We start from the raw sequence: 14,778 nt of genomic DNA, 5'->3' as shown, positions 1-14,778 counted from the left end.
CCCAGAGTTTCCTTTGAATAAATGAGACTTGATCAGAATCTTGTATTGTCTCCATTTCTCACATCTCCTGTCCTTTGTCCCCTCCTCAGTTCTCTGCTCCTCTCCCAGGTGACCCTCGTTGACTGACCTGCTGGTCAGGACACCAGTTTATCTGCCCAGGGTCTTATCTCAAGGAAGAGAAGCAGGTGAGTTGGGAAGGCTTAGAAGAAAGTCAACTTGAAGTTGGTAGAGAAGGTGTGTAACTTTTATAGTAATACAGAAAGCCTGCAGTGAGGAAAACACATGTGCAAGTACACAGGTGCAGGAATGTATGTTGCACACTGATCTGGAGGTCTCCCTGCACAGGGCCCTGTCCTAGGCCTGTGCATTGTGTTGGGCCTGAAGGACACTGTCCTATCTCTGTGCTCTTCCCATATGCATTCTCAGTGGTGTAATCCCAATGCCATTGTGTAATCTGTATGTTTTAAGTCTGGTTGTGCTTTGTTTTCTTACTTTTTAACTTACAGTGTTTTCAACATAGTTCCTCTGTGATCCTTTAACTCTTAATACTCAGAATTATCTAGGAAGCTTAGTGAAACCATCCCTGCTAACCATGACATGCTTGTACAGCATCTTGTACACCCTGTCTGGATGGCTCACAGGGATAGCCCATTTGTTTTTTTCTTCAGCAGCTATGGTTTCCTGCTCCAAAACTAAGTCTCATTTAGAAATCAAACATCTCCCTAAGCCCAAATACCCAAATAATGCAGCCACCTGCCATGGGCAAAGGGTTGCAATGGCCACAAGCAGGTGGAGCCCTATCTTCTAAATCTGGAAGCCACAGCTAAGACGGTGTGGCAGAGGCTGGGTGCAGGACAAGCTGAAGACCTCACACACTTCCAGAAAGCTGCAGGGAAAGTGTGTGACCCTGGGCATCAGCTGCCTGGCACAGGATGCAGGGCTACCCCTGCAAGAGACCTTGGGGAATGGGTACTGCAGTCTGTATGGTACAGTGTAATCCCTATTTTTCAGGTAGAAGAAGCTTTGACTTTTGAGTAATTTCAAAACTGGACCAGTCCAGAACACATGAAGAGAAATGAAGTGGATGTTTATCTTCCAAGATTTAATTTATGAAAGGATTATGACATGCCCTCTGTGCTGCAGGATCTGTGCATGTTGGGTGTCTTTCTCCTACTCAAGGCAGACCTGTCTGGGATATTGGCTGATAGTGACCTGTGTCTCTCCAAGTTCTTTCACAAAAGTTTGGTGGAGGTGAATGAGGAAGGCACAGAGACTATAGGAGCAACAGCTTCCAAAGATATATCACGCTGTCTAACATGGGGTCCAGAGTTCTGTGATGACCACCCCTTCCAGTTCTTCATCAGGCACAACAGGAGCAACAGCCTGCTCTTCTGTTGCAAGTTCTCCTCTCCATGAGGCATGCATGCCCACTTCATGCAAGCATTTCCATCTCTTTCTCTGAATCTGTAAAACCTTTGCCTTGTCTCATAAGAAAAGCCAAATGCAGCCTGAAGGCAGCTCTGCACACACCTGCAGCATCTGGCAGCATAGGCACACAATGGACATGCTCTCCTTTCTCCATACTACCATTCCTCTGTGCCACTTGCACAACTTCTATGGACAGCAGATCTCCATGCAGAGCACAGCCCAGAGTAGAGCCTGCACAAGTGTCCCTGCTGGCCAAAAGCATCTCTTGAATTTATGCCTGTGGTCCTTATTGTGGTAACAGGATGCTTACTAGCACCTGCAGTCATATCCCACATTAACACATTGCATATTGTTGTCTTCAAGTAGTTATTTATAGTGGAAGATGCAGACATGATATCTAGTCTAAATATTATTAGGACAGCTCTTTCTTCTCATTGAATTGAGAGAAAATAGCCAAAGATATTTCCTGCTCTTGGATAGGAAGAACCAACATTATGAAGATTACCATACTCCCAAAATTGTTCTACAGATTTAATGCAATGCCAATCAAAATACCAACAAGATACCTCACACACCTAGAGAAATCATTGCTAAAAATTATTTGAAAGCAGAAAAGACCTAGAATAGCAAAGGCAATCCTGGACAACAAAGGCAAAGCAGGAGGCATTACAATTCCTGACTTGAAATTATACCACACAGCTACTGTAATAAAATCAGCATGGTATTGGCAAAAAAAGACCGAAGGATAAATGGAATAGATTAGATTATTCCTGACTTGAAATTATACTACACAGCTACTGTAATAAAATCAGCATGATATTGGGGAGAAAACAGACCTGAGGATCAATGGAATAGATTAGAAGATGCAGAAGCAACTACAAATATACTCAGCCACCTTATCTTCAACAAAGGGGCCAAACATGCTTGCTGGTAGATAGCCTCATTAACTAAAACTGGACCAAGATCTATCACCATGCACTAAACTAAAGTCAAAATGAATTAAAGATCTAAACATTAAAACAGAAACACTAAAACAAACAAACAAACAAACAAAAAACCAGAAACACTAAATCTCCTGGAAGAGAAAGTAGGAGAAACTCTTGAAGATATAGGGGTAGGTGAATAGTTTATGAACAAAAATCAAATTGCATGGGTAATATTTGAAAGAATTAACAACTGGCACCTTATTGAGAAGTTTTTGCCCATCAAAAGAAATTACCAACAGGTGAAAAGACAACCTACAATATTGGGAAAAAATCTTAACTAATAGGCACTCTGACAAAGGTCTCCTCTCTAGAATTTATAAAGAACTAAAAAAACACATTAGGGACCCAAAATTTAAAGACCGAATCCAGAAATGGGCATCTGAGGTGAATATACACTTCTCAGAGGAACAAATTATGGAAGCTAATTAATACATGAAAATGTGTGTCACATGACTAGCCATCCATGCGATGCAAATTAAAACAAAACTTTAATTTTAAATAAGTTTACATTTTTTCTTTAGTTTTATTGGATATTTACTATTCATATGGTCAGTGCAGAGCACTGCATTAGATCCAGGGACAGAGTCAGGTTTCTTCAGAGCCTGTTGTTTATCGTCTGTACTCAACTCCTAGCGTTTGTGGCAACCAGGTCCCTATTTAACGCCTTCAGTCTTGCATGGATGACGATTTTTTCCTGAAATTTGATTTCTCCATCTTGAATTCTAGCTTTTAAATTCCATTAAGCCTTTAAATTCATTTCAGATGTCATCTTCTTCAAGAAAATTTTTCTTTTCTACACAACCTTATGTGCATCACTTAACTCAAACCACAAATGTCCATGGTAGCTTCTTCAAAGCTCTTCTTTCATCTTAGGTACTCCTCTTTCTAGACCTTGAAGTCCGAGCATCAGAATTCCATCTCCCCTGCCTGTGTCTCTCTTATACAAGAGTAACGAACTACCGATCACATATAAGCTCTAACTGTTTTTAGCGGTCAGGTATCACCAACTGAATTGTGCTCTTTTGGGATTCCATTCTTTATGGCACATCAGCAAGTTAGAAGTTACCAGTCTTAAACAGTGCATTAAGTCTGCTGTGGAACCAGAAACTTTATGCAATTCTGAGAAATTTTCATTGATCCCAAAATAAACTGTTCCCACTGAACAGTGTATCTGCATGTGTTTCTCCCTGCAGCCTTGACATCACCATTCTGTTTTCTCTGTGTGCATTTACCTCCTCTGAACTTTTCATATAAATTGCAGCATGTTTGTGAGATTTTGTTTAGTGTAGTATGCTCTGGGTGCATTGGTCATTACACCATGTATCCTTTCTCTGTTTCTTCTAGGGCAGGGTAACATACCCTTGTAGAATCATGCCACGTTCATTTACTTGAGCATTCTTTTGGATTTTCTCTCATGAAATTATATGCAAATATGGGTGCTGTTCATCTGCATGTATGTGAATTTGTTCATCTACTTATTTCCCACTCTTTGCTTGTGTACTCAAGTACATAAGAACAAAATTATTGAGTCACACATACCTAGCTGCAGCCCTGTAAAGACATGCCAAGCTATATTCCACACTGGCTGCACCAAGTAACATTCACACAAGGAACGTAGATGACAACTTCCCCCATCATGGTGCTGTGAAGTGAAGAAAGAAAAGAAATGTACAAGAAAGCAGGGAGAGGGTCCAGGTGGGTGGCCCATTTGGGATTTGGAGGGTGAAGTAGACTTGGAAGTGGCACATAGGCTGGCGTGTGGCTCCAAAGGTGGTGGAGTTGAGGGATAAGGTGACGGCAATGCATGCAGGCATTCTAAGGAGTAAAGGAATCTGAGCACACAGCCCTCCAGATAATATGAAAGAATCCAATCTCCTTGCATTGTAAAGCACCCTGTCTTGGGGGTTTTGCTATTCACCAGGATTTACTAATACACATTTAATCCAAAATAAACTTCACGACCTTTGTCCTCTGATTCTTTATTGTTTACCTGGAGCACTAGTTTCCATGTGGCTGGAGTCAATTTACATCATCAGCTCCACATTCTGCATCTCACCCAGGGCGTGGTAGTCCCTCCAGATTAACAGTGTGGTTAAATCCTAAGAAAGCCAAACTTTGGTGATAACTTAAGCCACACAATGGTGTTATTTCCACTGTCACCCTACCAGTGCATGCACACAGTACCTTTTCATGCTGCATCTATTTTAACATTATTACTCCTTCAGCTCCGGCAAAGGTATCCACCCTGACTTTCTTCCTTGGCTTTCCTCCACCACATTTCTCTACATCCTAAAAGATAGCTGAGGTGGGCCACTTCCCGGGATCAACCCTCCCTGCTGACCCCAAAGTAATTGAGCGCCATAGCTACTCCTTCAGACTTTGGCTGAGATAATGCTTCTTTTGGAAGCTGTCCTGAGCCACTACATGTAGTGTGTGGAGCTTTTCCTTGGAAACAAAACACTGTGCCTAATGAGTCTGAACCTGTCTCTTCAAAGTGAGACTATTTGCTGGCATCCAGCCTTAGCGTTGATCGGAGAGGTCTGTTCTCTGGGCAGCTACGGCCAGACATCACTCTCCCCACAGCGCTACTTTGGGATTCATTGAGATTTCTCTGCATTTTGATGACAGCCATGCCTGGGAATCACTGTGTCCAGTGTTGGTCTCTCCACTGACAGAAACCTGGGTGTCCACTCCCCAAGCTGACTGTGTTCTTGATGGTTAGAGCAGGGTCCAGAGGTGAGCTCTCGTGTGTTCCTCCCACTCCTCATATATTGTTTGCATCTTTTGCGTTGTTGAGAAAAAAAATACCTGAAATCCAGAATTGAGGGAGCAATGGTTTATTGAGTTCATCCTCTATGGAGGTTTCAGTCCAACCTCAGGTGGCTCCAAGGCAGATTTGAAAGTGGCAGAGGCATCATTTCATGGAGACAGAAAAAGCAAAAGCAAAAAAAGTAGAAAGGGAGAAACAACAGAGTGCAAGTCTCTTTTCTTCCCTTGTCTAGGAGGAAAGCTACCCAACACGGAGTGTAGTTAGCAGTCACTCCCATGATCCTACCACTGGACCATGGATTTGTTGCAGACTCCAGAAGCCTGCCCCTGTGCATCTTGGTGTTCTGTGGCATTTTTCTCTAAGTGAAGACTGATACTGCTCCCATTTTGAGTTGGCAAAGATTAGAGATTGATTGTTTCTTGTGAAGCCCTGAGTGCACCTTCTTTATTTTCCTGTTCCTTTTTAGCAATGAAGATCTCCTCAGTTCTATCTTCATAGTCCATAGCTTTTGAAGCTTCCTTTTTGACCAAACTCATATTTTAATTCACCATCTTGGGCTGTTCATTTTTGATTTGTAACATAAATCTGTGTAAAGGCCAAAACAGTGACAATGTCACTACCTCAATATTTGACTAGGTTAAACTTACTTTTGTCAGATTAATTAGTCCCCCGCCAATAATCCCTGTCTCAGATAAAGTCTGTGGGCACAACACATGAAGACAAACTTTTGCCCAAATCATAACACACTTCATCTGGAGTCCAAAAATCAATGTAGTCCAGCTTCCCAGCAAAAATCTCCCAAGACTGGTCTTAATCCAGAGATTTTCTATCAGTCTTCTGAGCTTCGGAGTTCTGAAATAACCTCCCACACAGGAACACCTAAGATTTTTTCCTCTTTTCTCTCTCAAGCAAAACCTTCAAACCTTTGTCAACATTGTCCACAAGGAACTTTCAAAGGTTCTTTAACCGCATGTAGAGGTACAGTCACAGCAACCACTCCACTTCTGTTTTCAAATTCTTTGGTGGGGCTACTTTATTTCTCTTTGCTGAGGCAGAATGCCTAACACTCAGAATTAGGGGAAGGAAGGTTTCTTTATCTCACCATATGTGAAGCTGTCAATGCATGCACGACTGGCTCCAAGGCCGAGTTGCACGTGGCAGAGGGCAACATTTCATGGCATTAGAAAGCAGCAAGTGCAGAAAGAGAAAAAGAAATAGCAGCAGAGAAGAAGTCTCTTTACATCCTATATTTTGCATGCAGGCTGCTCACCTCATGGTGTACATAGCACTCATACCCATAATCTGAGCTTAAGACTATGTAGCAATAACAATATCCTGAAGGCCACGTTGTGACTGCATGAGGCTTTGGGGAGAAATTGCTCCATGAACCATATGAACCTAGCAATGGACAGAGACAGCTCAGCAAGTGTAGCGTGTGTTTCGGAGACTATCCTCCTTCCAGTGAGGCCTCCAGCATGTGTTTGAAGAAGCTGATGCCAGCTTCTGGGAAAGAGATGTCCACCAAACTTGACTCTGTTCAAGATTTGCAACTACTGGGAAGACATAGCACCTTGGGAGACATGTCCTGGGGGACAAATATAGGGGAATCCCTGGGACCTGTGGCAGAGATAGACATTGCAGTTGTCATGTTCCCCTAGGTTTGCTTAGCAGACACAAATGTGTGCTGCAAATCATGGCTTCTCATGTCTGGGAAAGCTTTCAGGAACTCTCCGTGGAGGAGAACTATGGAGTAGCCATTGCTGTCTAATACGGCCAGTTGTTTATTGAACATGGAAACCCACTGAAGGCCAAGGATGGTTCCTTATAAGACAGGACAGCAGAGAGGGGGCAGTTTTAGAGAGAAGGACCCTCACATTGTGATGAAGTATTCATTATCAGCTTTGAAAGAGACAATCAGAAATATGCTATTCAATCAGAAGAATTATTCAAAACCTGTCATTTGAATCAGTACTATTCATAGGACCAAAGATGTACTCGTCAATCCTTCATTTGCATGTGGATAAAACCAACTTAAATTCTTTTCCAAATCCTTCAGTTACATGTCACAGGGGGCTAAATGAGTTTCTCTCATAGGATAGTTTATGAAGACATCAAGTCAAGTATGTTTATAGGATTTTCTCAATATCTTCTTTACATAAAGTAGAAAGGTACCCTTTCTCTTATTGTCTGTTCACTGTGAGCCCTTTCATTTGTCCACTCTCACTGTGCAGAGCATACTTTCCATCTTCTTGAGATGCAAACTTTGGAGGCCCTCTCTGTGTGCCTTCTGTTCACTGTTGGGGACACCAAAACCCTGCAAAGTAGCCCCTGGAATGAAGCCACTGTCCATGTGGTAACTTGCATCTAGGTTTCCATTAGATTCCTCAGGAGAAGTGTGTCCTCTTCTGACTGAGGGGGGCACAAATCTCACCACTTCAAGGGCTCCAGGTGTCAGCTCCACTCTTCCCTGTATGACTTGAAATCTGATGTGAACCAGATCAAAGATCTCCATGGCATGTAGTTTGGAACTGAAAGAACTAGAAAATCTAACTTGAGGATTTTCTGAGTTTTGAGAAGTCACAGAGCAAAGAGACACTCTCTTGAGCCAGCTGACATCTGCCTCCTATGAGATCCTTTCTGGTCTGAACCTAAACCCTGGATTGTACAACTCTTACTCTCTCATAAATGGTCCATCTCCTCTCCCCTCCACACTGAAAGAATGGAATATTAACTTGGTGTCTGAGATCTGCCCTCTGAGGAGGGCTCAAAGCTCTGAATAGGCTCAAGGACACCCTTTGTTAAGGACAAGTTTCCTTATATTGACTTTCTTACAAAAAAGTGTTGCTGTGGCAGAAATCTGAGACAAAAGGAGCACACTCTGAGGCTTCTTCCAGATCCTGGATTCCCAGGCCTTGGGCGATGGTCATGCACTGCACTGCCCTTCCCTGACTGACTTGACTTTTAGACAGAGCCTGAGCAGTGTCTCTCCTGTTTCTCCTTTAGTTGCCCTGCATCTTGGCTTGTTACATGAGTTGTTTTTCATACCACAGCTCTGTCTTAAAAGTTTCCAAGCAAAACTGTATTCTTTCTCAGAGCGCTTCACTTTCAGGAACTATTTTTCTAATGTGGATTTCATTCAAAAAAGCAAAATGAATCCACAGAACCTCGATGCTCCGATCACTTACTCCTCTATTTTTAAAATGTATTTTCATAGTTTAATAAGGAACACTCAAGACAGAGAACTTCACATATGTAAGCACTAATGCTGCTCAACATTTAATATGCACTCATCTGTCATCCATGACAGTATTCTGGTAAACTGTCTTTAAACATTTTGACTTTTATTTAATTTGTTTCATTTTACTTTTGCGTTTGCACGCACAGTGGCTTTGATGGAGTTCTTATATTATAGACCCCAAGTTGTTTTACTTTTTATCAGACATGTGAATTCTAAACATATGTATCAACCTTTGGCTTTTCTTTTTTTAATCTAGGTAAGTGTGTCTTCAGGCAGAAGGAGAGCTTCATGGGAATGAAATCTAGTTCACCAGAATCCATGCCTTGTGATGTTATGCTTGGCATCGGCACTCTCAGCCTAACCCACAGTCTCAGAAAGCATCCATCATGATTCTTCTCAACCTGTTAGTCTATCCCATGTCATAGCTCATCTATTTTGAATGTCCAATGTTGCATAAGTTAAAAAGAGAGTCTATTTTCCAATAAAGTATGATTGTACCTTGGCCAAATGTCTACCAATGATATACATTTGAGTCTGTTATGGAACATGAATTGATTTCAATCATGATCCCAATAATACAATCTTGGTTGTTGTCACAGAGGTACACAGTGACATAATGTAAATCCTATAACAATAATTATTGTTATTTTCAAAACTATTTCTGCAAACTTTTTTTCTTTGCACTTTGCTGTGGATTTAGATGAGAAATTTAATTGCTTTTTATGTCTCAAACTTATAAATAAAATAAAAATATAAATTAAAATTTATTTATAAATGGCCTGTGTCATAGAATCACTTAAGTTTCTTACAAATAATCATATTTCTGATTAATACAGTCAATTTTGTCTTCTTTGCTATTTGGATACCCTCTCTTGTATTTCTTGCTTTCTTGAATTCTATTGAACCTACACAATATGAAGAAGTTTTTCATTAATATGCAAGGAAAACTGGATGTTTTTCATAATTGATCTTTGCCAGATTGAAGGAGCTCCCTGCTAATTTTAGATTGCTACGTGTTTTTAAATCAGGAACAGATATTTAGTTTTGTTCTTTTCTCACTCCCCATCTTGGAAATAACTATACTTGCATATTGTTAATATAATATATTCCATCATTTCAGTTTCTAATGCTACCTGATTCTTGCATTACTAGAATAAATACCACTCACTTACAAGTGCTATCCATTGTGTATATTAATGGATTCAGTGCACGATGGTTCCTTCAGAGGTAACTATGCTCATAAGGGATGTGGATTTCAGCTCTCTTTGCCTGTCATTTTATTGTCTTTTTTGGATCCTGTGGTAATGCAGGGCTTAGAGAAACATGTGACAGGAGGTTGTGTAGAAGTATCAGTAGTTTGTTCAATACTATTTTCTAGGATTCACCAGTGAAGTCATTTGCCCCTGGAGTGTCCTTGTGAGCATTTGAATTTCAAATCTAGTGTTTCAATAGAATTGAGGACTCGCTATCTATCTTGAAGGAGCTTTGCTCATGTATGGTTCTCAAATATTTGATCATTTTATCTTGCATAAAATGATCTTGTCATGAGTCAGGTCCAGATCTATCAGTCTAATCAAGTGAAATATATTTGCATAAAGTTCTACATACTATTCCTACATCTTCATTTAGTATCTATAAATTCTGTCATGACATCATCACTATTATTCCTAATAGGAATAATTCTAACTCCTCTTCACCTCACTAGAGGGTTATTGATTTAATTTTTCTAAAGGAAAATCTTTCAAATTTTCTGTCTGATTACTTTATTGTTTTCAGATGATTGTTTTCTGTTCTGATTATTATTACTTATATTCCCCTAGTTATTTTAGGATTTAATACATCCAACCCTGGATAAGAAGTGCTATCATTTCAATGAACTAAGAGTCTCCTTGCTCATGAACTGTCTAAAGAGGGCTTAAAAGTGAAAGGTACCAATGAGAGATAGGGGAAACAATGGCTGGATCATTTAAGGAAAGAAGACCTCTCCCTGTCTACTGTCTCATTGTTTGCAGAACTTAGAATTTTCCCAGTGGTCCATTACAATTTCACCCACTAAAATTTGTATTCAAATTCAATTTCCATGGCAGGATATTAAGACACAAGACTGTGTGGGACCAGTCAGAGATTTTCAGTGCTCTGCTCTCAGGAACTGATGCACTGAGCCCAGCATAACCCAGAGGTTAATGACTATTGACAGTGCATCAGGCATCAAAGCAATTTTGCCGGGTCTCTGTTGAGTACTATATTTCATAGCCTGTGCTGCTTTACCCCATGTCAGGGCCCTGTATTCAAGGAGACTGTCTCTAGATGTGGTCCTTCAATAACTGACAGAGGAGTGAGCCCATGGAGTCCTGTTTCTTTCTACCCTACCTGGCTGTGGTGTGGTATCGCTAGCAAAAGAAGAAGGATGAGGCATGGTACCTGGTGTCTCCAAAGCAGGGACCTGTGAGGAGTTCCAACATCAGATATCATTATCCTACAACCATGAATGGAATGTGCAGATCTCTAAATCAGATATTAATAAGTTCAGCAACAAGCAGAGGCTGCTCTCATGTTTCAGAGCAGCCGTCCAGAGAGACGGTCTGCAGTCACGAGTCAGGTCCAGACCTATCAGTATCATCAAGGGAGCCAGAGCAGCAGGCATGAGAGAACAGAACTAAGCCCCTTCCTACATGATGGTCATGAGATCAGGGCTCCCAGGGTCTAAGAAGATGTGGCCCAACGGCATGAGTCAGGGCAGCTCTGTCCGCCTATCTCCTCTCTCATCATGGACGGTCTGCGGGCCTGTTCCATAGCAGCTTCTGTAATCTTGGGATAATTTAGAACCTATCATAGAGATGGGGAAGTAAAGCAGAACTCACTCAGCTAAATGTCTGTTACACAATCCAACAGGGGAAACCCAATAGCCCAATTAAAAAGTAAGTGGGAGCATTTACATGCTCAATTCTCAGGGAAAGACATGCAAAAGTTTGGCAACAGGGGAAATGAGGCCCAGTAGCAACCTCCAGAGACTGAGAGCTCAAAAGCACAGTGTAGCATCCCATGCAACCGGTAGAGTTATTGATTAAAATAGACCATGGAGGAGACTGAAATAGATGGTAAAACTTTAAGTATATAAGAAAACCTTAGCACAGTTTAAGACACAAGGAACTTGCTCAGGTCATGGTCCCTATCCTGTGTGTGCTCTCAGAGGACAAGGTCTTCTTTTCAAGATCTTCTCAAGGCAGGAGGAGTAGGATGCACATACAGCAGCCCAAAGGCCCGGGCCTGGGGAACAGGAGCACTGGGCTCCTAGGAGCTGAGTTCTGAGATCTGTGTGTGTCCTAAGTTTGAAAGCCTGGACTAACCAAAAGTGTGTGCAGATTGTGCTGAGAAAAATTTTGAATTCATTGCCAGGGCTCCTTTGTATGAAAGAGGACCGACTTCCCCAGTGAAGTCAGAACTTCTCATTTTCCTATGGCTTCCTGCATTTAAGAAACCAGGGTCCTAGTTGTTTTGCTCCTAAAGATTTTGTTTATTATTTTGTTTCTGGTAGGGGCTACAGTGAGGTTGAACCCAGGACCCATACATCCTCACCCGCATCCCTCCCATTTCATGAAAATTTTGAGACAAGTTCCCCCCACATTTCCAAGGCTATCCTCCAAGTCATCCTCCTCCTGGGTCAGCCTCCTCCAGTGCTGGGATCCCGAAGCCCTGACCTGGCTCCAGCTCTTCAGATGCCCCTTATCTGCTTTCACTTTCACTTTCATCTTTGAACTCTTCCCTGAGCAAGGTTTGGCTTCCTCTGATTGAATAAGGACATCAGCACCTCCTCTGCCCTGTGGGGATCCCTGAGGCCTAGCTGGACATGCCTCATGACAAGGTGTGGGGACAGGAGCACAGGAGAGCCCAATGGTGCAGCCACAATGCCCACAAGACCTGGACTATAAAAGCCCCTCAGTCTCTGAGAGTCCATCACAGCATCCTGTGGTCCTGAGGCCCACTACATAGGACAACAGCTCAGGTAGGGCAGCAGACCACAGCAAGGCAACTTCTGGTGTGTCTGGCAAGGGGGAACAGGCCATATTCTAATCCTGGGGATGGAACTGGGCCCAGAAAGACCAAGGCACAGCCAGGTGGTGTCTGCAGTGCAGCTCTGATGCTGAGGAGTGCAGGTGGCCTGGCCCTGCGGGGCTGTCCTGGCCACTGCCCTCTGTGCTGTCTTCCCTAAAGCAGTCCACCTGGTTCCTCCTGGTTCTGGTCAAATCCCAGTCTCTGTCCACCCCCAGTGCCCCACCTATCCTGTATTTCCTGATCCCAACACCCAGCAGACAAAGCCTGCTTTCCCCTGTGCTTTCATCCATTGTGGGATAGGGTCGCTGTCTCCACCGCCTGCAGGCTTGACCCTAGTCCCTGAGAGAGGGTGCACTGCAGCAGTGAGGGCAGCTTTGCAGTGAAAGAGGGAGGGAGGCTGCCTGGCCTCCCTGAGATGTGGGGTGAGGAGCAGCCCACCAGGGCCAGAGTGCAGGGGCCTCAGGGTGGACAGATGGTCCACAGGACAGGCAGAGGGGACAGAGGAGTAGAGAGGGGCAGAGGCCAGCACTGAAAGAGTGTCTCTGCGGTCTTACAATGAAAACCAAAAGCACAGTTTCAGCTCTTTCCACTGATAGTGGACACTTGGGTGAGTTGCCTGACAGGGACTTTTCTTCTTTATCTCTAGACTGCATCATGAACACGCTGTCGGAAGCCAATGGTGCCTTTGCCATCTGCCTTTTAAAGCTTCTGGGTCAGGATGACTCAGCACACAATGTCTTCTTCTCTCCCGTGAGCATCTCCTCAGCCTTGGGTATGGTCCTCCTGGGGGCCAAGGGCAGTACGGCAACCCAGATGGCTCAGGTACACTTTCCTATCCCTGTATCCTTCCAGTACATGAGGGTTTGTGCTTTGAGGTTATTCTGAAGAGACAGGGGATCTTCCCCAGACAATAACTGGCAATTTTGCTGGCACTTTGTGTAAGAAATGAGCTGGGGCTGGGCTGGCATATGGTGGGGGATTGCTCAGGTTTGATCCCAGTACCACAGGGGTAAAGAGAAGAAAAAGATTCTGAAATTTCTTGACACAAAAGTCTCAGATCTGTCTTCCTTTGCAGCACAGGATTTTACAGGCATAATTACTCATTGCTGCCTTGCTACTGCTGAGGAGACAAACAGAATGGCTCAGGCCCTCCCAGAGAGGAGGCGGAGAACCCTGTAGAACCCAGGAGGATCCACAGTGCACTGTGGGTTACATCTGGCCTCATCTGAGAGGTCCCAGGCCCAGCCACTGTCCCCAGGAGATCTCAGCGTGGGCAGGAGACTCAGTCAGTGCCATTGGTTCCCCTGTACATAGCTCTGCTCAGGGCCTCCTAAGCTGGGTCACTTGGGTCTCAGTTTGACCAGCAATGCCCAGAGAACCCTTCATTAATGCCAGCTCTTCTATTTTTTTCTTCTTCAGTGTCCGAGGCTCTGAGGTAAACGTCCAGGGGGAAGCGCCTTTTGGTGCTTCTTATGCAACCGTAGACTCTGCTCTCCCTAAAGAACCCTTTAAGGAACCCGGGGAGTCAAGGACTCACTGCTGAAGTAAACTACAAAGGCCTCCTTGGAAGTCATGGTGCCTGACTAGCATCTGAGCACACAAGAGGCTGAGGTACCAGGATCGCCATGAGACTGAGTCCAGTCTGGCCTACATAGTTAGATCCTGGCTCAAAAACATGGAAATAAAAGTTTCTTACAAAGGATAATTTTATGGAGTACTTGTGAAAAAGGGTTGGGTTTTTTTTTTGGGGGGGTAGACTCTTTGTGAGACCAGAGAACAGCACTGACAATAGGCATTGGCTTCCCCCACAGGCACTGGCATTAGACACTGAGGAGGACATTCACAGTGGCTTCCAGTTGCTGCTCGCCCAAGTGCACAGGCCTGGCGCTCTGTATTCCCTCAGCACAGCCAATAGGCTCTTTGGAGAAGAAAGCTGCCAGTTCCTCTCGGTGAGTTGGGTCTCCAGAACCAGGAAAGAGTGTGGGGCAGGACTTCAGAGAACCTGAGGAACTGACGGGCAACCATGTTTGGCTACTGACACTGCTCTCTAAGAATGCCCCCATGGATTCCACATGTGACAATCTATGCGGTTCTTTCATTACTGCCTAGGTGGTTCTGACTCGCATTTCCCTACTTAGAACCTGCTGGACTCAGGGTGACATCTTCTAAGACACACATATACCTCTTGAAGCTTTCAAACAACCATGCTGTGCTTGCTTAGAATATCTGACGTGTGCGCCTAGGCAGCACATATACTCAGAATGCCTGGCATCTTGCTGACCTTTCCTGCAGCTCCGTGGCCT

General features: G+C 43.6%; 1 protein-coding gene and 1 pseudogene across 1 annotated transcript in view; both read left to right on the top strand.

Annotated features, from left to right (window-relative positions):
- LOC101585543 overlaps positions 1-1,416 on the top strand; it is a 110,465-nt pseudogene extending 109,049 nt beyond the window's left edge.
- The window catches only part of LOC101585144 (serpin B9-like), a 389,019-nt gene that overhangs the window by 369,967 nt on the left and 4,274 nt on the right, over positions 1-14,778 (top strand). Inside the window, exons 2-3 of the mRNA XM_004628398.2 lie at positions 13,122-13,297; positions 14,287-14,424. Of these exons, the coding sequence (XP_004628455.1) occupies positions 13,130-13,297; positions 14,287-14,424 (306 nt within the window). The 5' untranslated portion in view covers positions 13,122-13,129. The remainder of the gene's footprint in view (positions 1-13,121; positions 13,298-14,286; positions 14,425-14,778) is intronic.

This window comes from Octodon degus, unplaced genomic scaffold (assembly GCF_000260255.1).
Source record: "Octodon degus isolate 3935 unplaced genomic scaffold, OctDeg1.0 scaffold00023, whole genome shotgun sequence".
NCBI classification, from domain to species: Eukaryota; Metazoa; Chordata; class Mammalia; order Rodentia; family Octodontidae; genus Octodon; species Octodon degus.
Note: the sequence above shows the minus strand (reverse complement) of the source record. Positions and strands in the feature narration are given on the sequence as shown.